We start from the raw sequence: 11115 nt of genomic DNA, 5'->3' as shown, positions 1-11115 counted from the left end.
GTGATCTCAGCTGTCTTAGCACCAGATCAAAAAGACCAAGATTTTAAGGTGTCATTTATTATATCCACTCCTGGCAAAAAAAAAGGACTTGGAAAACCTGAAAATTTCCAATATACAGTATGGTTTTTTGAATACAGAGAAACTAACCCATACTATACATTTCACACTGAACAGATGAATTAATGCTCTTTTTGGAAACCATGACATGTAACAGCACCATTTAAAATACTTAGAAAGGGCTGTGGAGGACAGTCTGTAACTCCACAGGAGCTGGTGTCAAGAAAATGCCAATAAAGCAGTGGTGACTCCAGGCAGGTCAGCATGGTCCTGTCAGTGTGACACTGAGTGTCACACTTTACATCCCAACATGCTGACTGTTGAAGAGTGCAGTCCCTCCAAGGCCTAGACTCACCATTACAGAGATTGGAAAAGGGCTCTACATTCAAGAATTACTCCCCAGATGTGGTTCAGGAAGCTTCTCCTCCTCTGTGCTGCAACTTGCAATTTCTAGCTGAAATCTAACAGGCAACTGTTTGAGCCCTTCGAGTCAACAGAATAGAGCAGCTTACTTTATCTCAGCAGTTCCCAAATGTTTAAGACAACAGCCTCCTCCCCTTTTCCTGTAATGGTCTGGACCCCTGTGTACCACTCACACACACATCCACTCTCTGTCCCAGACCCAAATCTCTGTAAGCCAGCTGTACCAGCCTTCCCTCCAGATATAGCTGTCTGCAGTCCTTTTTATCCCTGTTCCCCTCCTGCCCTGAAAGAAAACCCCACAAACTTCACATTCAGCATGCAAGCAAAGTGGACAAGTCCCAGCCCAGGTTTGTTTTTTTTTTTTCCCTGCCTCCCTGCATAAATAAAACCACCAAAACAAAACCAACTATTCAAATTCTACCTCCCCCCATTTTTAACATGGCCCCCTGCTTTTTCAGCTAATTGCCCTGTAAAGCTCATTAACTCCAGGCAGTCAGGGCACTCTCCAATCCCTGTTGTCCCATGTGCCACCTACACAGGAATTTCAGAGGGGAACTGCCTCTTTCACCTACAATTCCTGTAGCTACCTGGCTCATGCCAATGACTCACACCTACCACGAATAAGACTTTAGCCCTGCACTCTGCTTCTCCCCGGGTCGCTTCAGCTGAATGCATCATCACCTTGAGGAAAAGAAACATTTGTTCCCTGAGTCATCAAGTTGCTGTAACACATGGGCATCCTTCAACCTGTGCCACTTGCTGGGGTTCTCATCCCAGCATGCCAGCTGGTCAGAAAGAGCACTGGAATGCTCAAGGCAATGAATAAGAAAGAGGGGGGTGTAAAAAAGCCCAAGAGACTCACCCTGGGGACTTGCCACTGACCTCCAGCATACATGTTGGGTTCCCCCCAGTAACTCCTCCTGCAGCCAATCTGCTGTGGGATATCTCAGCTACGGTTTGAGTTTTTGTTGTTGTTTAATTTTCATTCCAACAGAAGGAAAAATCTACCAGACAGTGGTTCTTCATTGGCAAGCATCTCTTCCTCTGAAGGATCCAATTTTCCTGTCTCATTCCTGCTGCTACTGGAGATGCAAAAATCAGCCTCTCCCCTCTTTCTGCGGTAGAGGGACTTTTTGAATCTGCTGAACGGAGGGAAATTGGGGCCCTGTGCTGTCTCAACTGCTCCTCCGGTTCCTTAAATGTTCTGTATATGTAGAATGTATATGGTTTAAATGAGCTGCCCATGTGGCCTTACCTCATCTGTCTGAGGCATTCTGAGGCGCGAGCGGTGCCTGCAAGGTTAATTACCAGTGAAAGGTTAAGCAGCTCCTGCCTCTTGGTTGTCTGTCACCACTTCCTTGCTCAGATGAGATGGCTGATAAGCAGCAGGGCAGGCTGGGAGTGCGTTTGCATGTCAAAGGGGGCTGTAAGATCGGCGTGCTGGCAGGACCGCTGGGATTGAGTTTGGGATCAAGAGCTCAGTCCTGTAACTACGTAGCCCGCCCTAAGGCTGCAGTTTCACAAGCAGCTGTCAATGTTAACAGCTCCCTCATGCCAAAAGGGGAAGGCTTGCGCTTCCTCCCGTCTTTTCTTATCCTCCTGATTCCAGTCATACGGTTCTCAGCCTTTCTTACTCTGGTAGAGTATGATTCACTTTTTCCACTGGGTTACTTTTCTGCTAGCTCGGGAAGTTAAATTTGCTTGCCTATGGGGGTCCCTCAGGTGTTAGATGGAGGCTGGCATGAGGTAAGGAGCTGGAGAACACTGGTGGGAGTGGAGAAAGGAAGTGGAGGAAATAATAGGAGAAGCTTCCCCTCTCTGGTGACAGTCATTTCCCAAAGCTGTAGCCCAGCGGGGCACTCTCTGCAATTAGTGGAGTGTTCCATTATCAGCTGAGTTATTCCGTGAAAAAAGGCATAACCTAGAAGCAAGTAATTTTTCACTTAGCTGCAGACAAGAGGCACTCCAGCAGTATTACTGCAGTGGTAAATACGGCTAAATTAACAAAGAATCCTTTTGGGGTTAAATCTGTCCTACATACTCCACCTATGTGAATGCAGTTTCTCCTCCGTCCCCAGGTTCCCCAGTTCTGCAACAATTCATGCCCAAGGACTCCTGTTTATATTCACCACAACTTCCGAGGAGAGTAAATTTCTGTGAGGTTTGTATTCTTTCAACAATGACATTTGCTAGCAAGTTCACACTGAGATCAGTGCTTCAAAATGCTGCCACCTTCTGTGGAAAACTGGAAAATTACTGGTCTTCTTCTATCCCATGAACTAAGTTTTTCCAAATTTAGGAATTTAATGCTTTATACTTTACTATTTCCCTGCTAAACAGTAAATTACTATTTCATGGAAGGATGTGAAAACATCTAGGTTTACTTGCTTCATGTTCCTGAGAAAGAGACATGGGAAAACATTATTTTAAATTTATAAAGATAATGGTTACATAAAGAAATGCTTTTACCATCCTCCAGGAAATTTACATGCAGCCCAGTGATTAAAATATCCTTCATCTGGAAAATATTCTGTCAGATACTGAGGGAGAGCAGGAGACCACATGTTGCTGCGTTCATTGTAAAGTCACAGCAGATTATCATGCATTAAAGAGGAGCTGCTACAGGGAGTTATAAATAACATCTCCTCCTATCCGCTTTTAAAAAAAAACTACAGCTGCTGAAAATTCCCATTTGTCCAGGACAAACTGTGCTTCAATGAAGTGTGTCCAGAAAGAGGACATACCAAGGAAGGCAGTTCCTTGTTTCAGTTAACAGACAAAAAACTTTACAGGCAAAACAGAGTATCTCCGGGTAAATTTTATGTTTCTACAAATAAATTTATGCTATTCAGAAACTTGACAGCAATTTCCAACAATTGATCCCACAAATGTAATAAAAATAGAAATCACTAAAATGTTTTGAAGGTTATAAAACAGACCTAGAAAGTTTATTATAAAAACAAAAATAACCCCTTTTTAAATACTGCAGGTATTAACAAATGAATATTTACAAGACCAAATACTAAAATACTTTTGTGATCTCTTTTAGATCAGTGAACTGTTACCAGAAATTGTAAAGTATATCATAAATCTCTGGGAGAAACCCTTTCCCATACTATCATTAAAAACCTTTTCTTCTAACACCTTTCCTGGCGATTGGCTGAGGTTCCTCACGCTGTTCTCCAGTGGTGTATACACATCACTAGGTGAATTCATGGTCAAATAAACTGAGGCTGTGTCTATATTGGCAAGTAGAACATACTGATAAGAATGGACATGCCCAGCAAAGATGCCGAATGTTGAGATGTTGATACAGACACTTATCTGCATTTCAGGTAGGACCTACTTCAGGTTACCCCTAGGAAATTCATATGGATGGAGCACATTAGGTATGCATGAGGTACCTCTGCATTAGTATTCCAGTTAGGATCAGCAGCTCACTTTTGAAGGGAATCCTCTGATGGCTTCCACTTACCATCCAGGGTCTTGGAGCATGCATAATGGATTCCTTTTGAAGGAACCCAAACCCACAGTTACATCCCCAGAACATCCCCAATGTATTTAAACTCCAGCTGTCACTGCATCCAGTGACAAAGCTGGTCCGGACTGCCACATCAGTGGTATGGATGTCAGATCTTCAGCTTTTTGTTCAGAACTTGCCAATGTAGACCACAGGCTCAGACACAGAAATATCCCGCGGCCAAGAAGCCATGACGTAAGGTTAGGTGAGGTATAAACGCTTGACAAGTGTAGCAAGGACTGAAATATCCCAGACTCTGGCAAAAATCACAAATAGGTGGTTACGCTATAGACTGAGTTGTGAAACACTGTGCAGAGCACACAGAACAAAAGAGCTAGCTGGCACGTTCAGAATTACTGCCAAACTTAGGAAAGTAAAACAAGCTGGACAAGTGGACTCAAGCAGGCAGCTCTCTGGGTGAACTCAGTGCTCTGGAGAGAGGAGTGGACACTGCACAGGACCAAGACACACCCAAGAACCCTCTTTAATCTCCCTGACACAGACAAACAAGCGTCTGTCCTGCTTTACACCTAAGTGACATACACTGGCACCATGACACACCTGTACCAAGGGGGCTGCCAGCTGTCTGCGCACCTGCACAGCCGAGCAGCAGCTGAGTAACCTACTTCAGAGGTGTCTGCAAACATAACTGTGAGAAGGGGTCTGCAAACTCTGAGGAAATGCTGCTGCAAGCACATCTGCTGTAATACCACCAGGAACTTGGTGGGACTCAGAATCACAGAAACACAGAATCAGCCAGGTTGGAAAGGACCACAGAGGGTCATCTGGTCCAACCTTCCTGCCCAGGCAAGGTTATTCTAGAGTACATGGCAAAGAATTGTGCCCAGATGGTTCTTGAGTATCTCCAGTGAGGGAGACTCCACAGCCTCTCTGGGCAATCCGTTCTAGAGCAGGGTCACTCACACAGTAAAGAAGTTTTTCCTCACGTTCAGGTGGAACTTCCTGTGCATCAGTTTCTGCACGTTGCTTCTTGTCGCACTGCTTAGCACCACCAAGGAGAGCCTGGCTCCATCCTCTAGGCACCTCCCTTTAGATGTTTATATACATTGCCAAGGTCCCCTCTCGACTCTTCACTTTTCATTTCACTACGGCTGCCAGCTGTGAGGTGTCAGCTGCTGACTGACACAGCGCCGGCCGCCGGCGCGGTCACTTTGTCCCCACTGGCCCCATGGCACGTGGCGCCGCTTTCCCTCCTTGTTTTTGGCAAAGGACGAGGCTCGGACAACCCACCCGGGCACCCAGCAGTGCGAGTGCGCCGAGCCGCCGGGACATCGCCGCCAGAGGGGAGCTTAAAGATTGTCTGGTTCCCATCCCCTTGCCGTGGGTAGGGACACCTCCTACTACAGCAGGTTGCTCAGAGCTTCATCCAGCCTGGCCTTGAACACTTCCAGGGACGAGGCATCCACAACTTCTCTGGGCTACAGGTTCCAGTGCCTCATCCTCTCACAGTAAAGAATTTCTTCCTAATACCTAACCTAAACCTACCCTCTCTCAGTTTGAAGCCATTCCCCGTTGTTCTGTCAATATATGCTCTTGTACGCATCCTCCATTCCTTAGATGCATGTTTTAATTAGTACCGTCTCTGGATTCCTTACTGAACATTCCCATACGGCAGCGACGCCCTCACACAGGCGACTGCGCATGCGCGCACCACGCCGCTTCCCGCCCTCCCCGTTCCGACTCCCGCCGGAAGATGCCCCGTCCCCGCCGGGGGAGGCTGGGCCGGCGGCGGGGCGGGCGGGACGGGGCGGTGCCGCGGCGGTGCCCGGCTGTGGGCGGGTTCGAGGCTCGGGCTCGCCGCCTCCGCCAGCGCCGGCACGTCGCTGACACCCTCGCGAGGTAAGCGGCCGCCGGCAAATCGGGGGACGGGGGGGCCCGAGGAAGTTGCTCTCCCCCGCACTCCCCCCCACCCCACCCGTGTCCTGGCGGGCCCCGTCACCCCCGTGCCCCCCGCCCGGGGCCGAGAGCCCGGCGGCGGCTCCTCCCCGGGCCTGCCCGCCGCTGTCGCGGGGGAAGCGGGCCGGCCGTGCCTTGTCGTGAGCGGGAACCGGAGCGGGCGCCCGGCGGCGTCCGGCCTCATCCCGGCACCCCCGCCCTGCCCCGGCGGCCCGGGCCGCGGCAGCTCCTGGCCGAGAGCGGGGGCTCCCCGCCAGGCCCTGCTCCAGGAGGGCTGTCACTGCGGGGCGCTGGGGCGGCTGACACCGGGCCACGCTTGGAGCCCAGCCCTTCCCTCCCCTTCTTTTCCCTTCCCCCTGAGTTGTGCCGTAGGGGCTGCCAGGCGCTGCCGTGGCCCTTAGCCGGGACGCCTCAGGTTCGAGACGCCGTGCCCTGTCCAGCAGGTGGGCAACCAGCCTTAGCCCCTGCTTTAAGGACCGGAGGCTGTAAGACTCGCGTTTCTCTGTTTTGTTCGTTTGTCGCTTTGGGTTTTTTTTTTGGTTTGATGTTTTTGTTTGCTCTGTTCTGTTGTTCCGTTTTTTTTCCCCTGTAATTCTTGCACCAAACCTTTGCTTGAGTTCTAGTTTGTTCTGCACTTGTGTGTCTTCCCTGCTTTCCATAATCCGGCTTTTACTAGAGGGTGACTTCTCCAGGGCAGAGACTGCCGGTTCTGGAACGTCTGGAAAAGACTTTGCTCTGTTGTGCAAAGTGTTAGTAGGAAAGAAATTACTGTTCAAGAGCTCTGTGGGAGGAGAGTGTATTTTGTAGTTTCCTGAGGAGTGCCAGTGAGGGAAGTTTTGTACTTTCTGTTTTGTACTTGAAAGTCTTCTGTGAGTGTGCCATGTCATGTCTGGAAAAAACCGAAAAAGGTCCAGGTGTATACAGTGTGTGTCATGGTATTCTCAGATTCTGAGGGTCAGTATTGTGCTCTAAGAGACCAAAGACCTATTCAGCAGCTGGGCTGTTATTTTCAGGATGAGTGGCCATACCGCAGCTCTGACAGATTTTCTTTGACTGGTGGAAACCCATAGGCGTGTGAGATGTTATGGAGCTCATGAGCTATTAGAATGTAGGCACAGAAATTCTGTTACCTGTTCCTTAAGGAGAGACGTGAAAACAGCACCACAAAAAGCACTGTTAGTGAGTTCTTCCCTGGGTAGAATTTAAAAAATATACCTCAAATATGGGTTTTTGTCATGTATCTTCTTTAAAGGAGGAGGTCAGAAGACAGCACTAGTGTCTGAAATCTGAGTTTCAATCAGCTTTTTAATAAAATTACCTGTTTTGCATGGTTAGAAATGCTTTCGTAAGTGGATAAATGAAAATGAGGTGAAGGACAATATAAAGTCTAAAGAAAAGAAAAAGTGCAGTTGTTTACTTTTTCCTTTTGGATAATGACTAATTATTAAAAGGAGCTTAACATAAGTGTCTTTCAAATTATTAGAGAAAGACATTAATTTCTCAATACTGGAAGTTGTACTTTAGTTGTAATGAACTGACAGTGTCTGGTCTGTGTTGCACAACTGGTGACTTGTTCCTGTTTGACCTTAAAAATCTGTCAGGTTTAACATCAGATCAGTTAAGGTTTGAAAAGCAATGTAGTTTCATAGAAATCTGTATGTAAGCTGTAAGTCTGTCAGTAACAAAAATTAATAGGTAATTCTTGATTGCAAATGGTGATGTGGAAGTTCTGACCACTGAGTCTTCCAGTAAAATTTTTTTTTTTACAAATTTTATAGAGTTATTACTGAAACTTTATTGAGCAATTGTTATCTATGCCATAATACAGTAACAGTGTCTTTGAATAAGGGAACTGAAAAGTTTCAGAAGTCAAAAATGTGTATGAAAGGGATGATCAGCCAAATTGGTGAAGATTTTTTACCAAGAATCTCTGTTTGTTTTCAGACTCTTGTGCAGAGTAACTTCTGCATCGTTAACATCACTTCAGTTCTCTTGAAGACATTAACTGCCCAAGGGAAATATCTCTCATAATGCTACTTTTTAGGCTTTCCATCTCTTGATTTGTAGCTTAAGTCATGTTAGAAGGAACAGTTGTAGGTGGTTGCTAATGTCTGTGAAGTTCTGTTGTAGCAGCCACAAAACTTGGTAACTGAGTCTAATGTATTTATTCCGTCACTGTGAAGCACAAGACTGACAGCAGTCCCACTTTCTTATTGGCTGTGAAAGAGAGCAGCACACTATTTTCTGGAAAAAGGTGAAAGGCTGAGAAACTTGTTTTTGAATTGTACTGTTATCTGCCACCTTTCAAAAGGTAAAAGGGTGTAGTGTTTAAGACAGCAAAGTGCCAAAAATTGTTGGATATGGAAATAGGAAATAAAATTTGCCAGTTGTTTTTTGGTTGGTTGTTGGCTTGGATTTTTTTTTTTTTTTTTAGTTCCTTATCCATGAAACTTTAAAGCTAAGCATTGTTTGAGGGGATGGAAGAGGGTGGGAATTCAGAGTCTGAGAAGGAAGTTAATGAAGTGTTTACTGCATGAACATTTTCTGTTCTTCATAGGTGGCATGAAACGTCCTGTTTGTAAGCATATGCATAAGGAATGCTCTTGGCACACCTTGATAAGTTACTTTGGCCTAAACATCGATTGCCTTTTGTAAAAACCTGTAAGTAAAATAAGTGTAATTTGGTTTGAGATTGCTTTGATGATTTGCTTTCTGATCACAGCATGATCTGGCTATAAAAGGAAAAGTGAATATATAAAAGTGAAAAGTTATGATATTTGACAAAGAATCTAAAAGCTGAGTCACTTGGTTTTTTACAGAAATGGCAGCTCAGAAAAGGAAGTCTGCATTAGTAGAGCCTTCTGCTAAACGTCCAAAGCTGGACAAGAACAGCAAACCATCTTTGTCAAAGAAGGAAAAAGAGGTGTCGGATACAAAACATGGCTCAAATAAATCAAAGCCCAATCAGTGTGCAGTGCAGGAGAAAACTGTACTCAAAACCTCTGTCAAACCAAACAGGTCAGTGACAAAAAAAGTATGTAATTGTTTCGTGTTATCTTGATAGACTACACTAGTGCAGAAACAATCTAAGCAGGGGGAATCTGAGTTAAAGATGCAGCTAAATAGTTAAATAGTGCTAGAAGGGAGATCAGATTTAAATCATTATGTATGCTGTCTGCTACAGGATTTTTCTCTGGAAGCATGTGTCTTGAAATCCAGAAAGACCTCCTTCAAAAACATTTCTGAAGTAAAAATAAATTTAATATTATCTAAGCTCATACTTCATTTGAAAGTCACAACTATCAGTGATTAAAAACTGCTAGACATATTAAAAAGCGTTCATCTGGGGTTCATAGTTCAGTTTTGCAATGCATAAATAACATTAAATACAACACTTAAGAGTAACCAGGTGGAAGTGAGCTCCTTTTTGGAATAATTCTAGGGCAAATTCTTCTAAAACTATTGAGCGTATAAGATCTAGTGTTTTTTAAAAAGAAAAGAAAAAAGAGGCAGAGGAGGAATGAAAATAATCTTATGACAAATTCTACTTTCTGGATGCTGAAAAATATATTATTTGAATCTTTCAGTGATAACACCAATGAACCTGAAGTAGTAACACGCATGACTACAAGATCATCAGCATTGAACTCAAATAATAAAACAATACCTGGCAAAACAGTCCAGCAGCAGCAGCCTAAATCTGCAGAAAAAAAGGAGGTATGCCAGAAAAAATCTGTGCAAGAAATTCCTAAGTCAAAATGCTTAATTGCACCAAACGAGCCAGTAACAAGGAGATCACAGAGACTGCAGCAGTTAACACATGTACATGTTCCAGCAAGATCCCTGCGCAGCAGAGAAGTTAAAGAAGAAAAAGGTTTGGAAGTTAAGCATGGTAGCCAGGCAAAAAGACAGGCTCACAGTGTTGCAGCAAAACCACTGAAATCTGCTGGAGGGAAAACGGAACAGAAAAACATAAAGCCAAACAATACAAATGAGGATAAAGAAATACATGGAGAAGTGACCAGCTCTCTGAAAAAGTGTAAAGCAGGCAATAAAAAAGATAATGCCAGTAGCTTTCAACACAATCTTCAAGGGTCCTCATCATGTCCTGATGAGAGTCTTGAGGAGGTCAAGAAAGACCAAACAGGCCCTGTATCTCCTAATTCTAGCAACACGAAGAAAGTAGAAATTGATTCTCTTAAGCCAAATTCTACAGCATCTAAGGAAAAGCAACAAACACATCAGACCGTAAAAGCCAGTACAAAACCAAAAAATACTCCACAGCCATCTGTAAGTGAGACAAATGTGGCTGATCAACCAGAGAATGATGCAAAATCTAAAAGGGTGAGCATCCTTGAACTTTGTGAAGAAATTGCAGGTGAGATTGAGTCAGATACAGTAGAAGTGAAAAAAGATTCCCCTAATGCAGAGGATAGCAAAACAGAGGAAAAGCATGATGACACGCAGTTACAGCAAAGTGAAATGCTTACTCAGAAAGAACCCAGTCAAAGTACTCAGTGCAAACGGTTTTTCCCTAGCAAAAAAGCAATGCCTGTCAAATGTACTCTGAATGGTAGAAATAACTCCTCAAACAAAAACTCTAAATGGACCAAAATTAAATTGCTGAAAGCTAGTAACGTGAAGCAAAGTAACTCAAATTCTCCAAATGCCCCCAAGCTTCCTTTTCTGAAAGATTTCCCTGAAGTTTCAGAGGCAAGTCAAATGGCTGCAGAAGCAGAGCTTTCAAAGGCACAAGGCAAGCTGTCAACAAGACTGTTTGAGAATGAAAGTACAACTTGTGTGCAGGAGAAATCAAATACTTCATCTGAAAGAGCTGAAGCTAAAGAAGTGACATTAGAAACAAAACAGCCCACAAGGAAAGATGCAGAAAATGGTTTGTTGCCTAACTTGACAAAACGTTTATGTGAGCCAAGACCAGATGAGGTAAGTTATTTTAATTATGGTGTTCAGTGGGAGGTTGTTCTAAATCTATTTTGTTTTCTGAGAATCCCATGCTCAGAACTGTTTTAACACTGATTTTATTTTACAGTAATCTGAAATTTTCAAAGGTATTAAAGATTTACTGCTGTGTTGTCATAGATGGGTGATAGTAAACTGAAAAATTAATCGATTTTACCCTCCTAGATTCTGCTGTTAACTAAATGTTGATCAGTAAAATTTTGTGCTGGAGCCAAAGG

At 44.3% G+C, this 11115-nt stretch overlaps 1 protein-coding gene across 2 annotated transcripts in view; it reads left to right on the top strand.

Annotated features, from left to right (window-relative positions):
* The first annotated feature begins 5728 nt into the window (after positions 1-5728).
* The window catches only part of ESCO1 (establishment of sister chromatid cohesion N-acetyltransferase 1), a 33652-nt gene continuing 28265 nt past the window's right edge, over positions 5729-11115 (top strand). The window contains exons 1-4 of one of the 2 annotated variants that reach the window (XM_082277780.1): positions 5729-5860; positions 8475-8578; positions 8737-8935; positions 9505-10861. In XM_082277780.1, coding sequence (XP_082133906.1) covers positions 8739-8935; positions 9505-10861 — 1554 coding nt within the window. In that variant the 5' untranslated portion in view covers positions 5729-5860; positions 8475-8578; positions 8737-8738. Of the gene's footprint in view, positions 5861-6229; positions 6361-8474; positions 8579-8736; positions 8936-9504; positions 10862-11115 lie in introns of those variants that run through there. The other variant, XM_082277781.1, reaches the window with a different exon arrangement.

This window comes from Coloeus monedula (genome assembly GCF_965178545.1).
Source record: "Coloeus monedula genome assembly, chromosome: 1".
NCBI classification, from domain to species: Eukaryota; Metazoa; Chordata; class Aves; order Passeriformes; family Corvidae; genus Coloeus; species Coloeus monedula.
The sequence above is the reverse complement of the archived record's forward strand: the minus strand, read 5'-3'. Positions and strand labels throughout refer to the sequence as shown.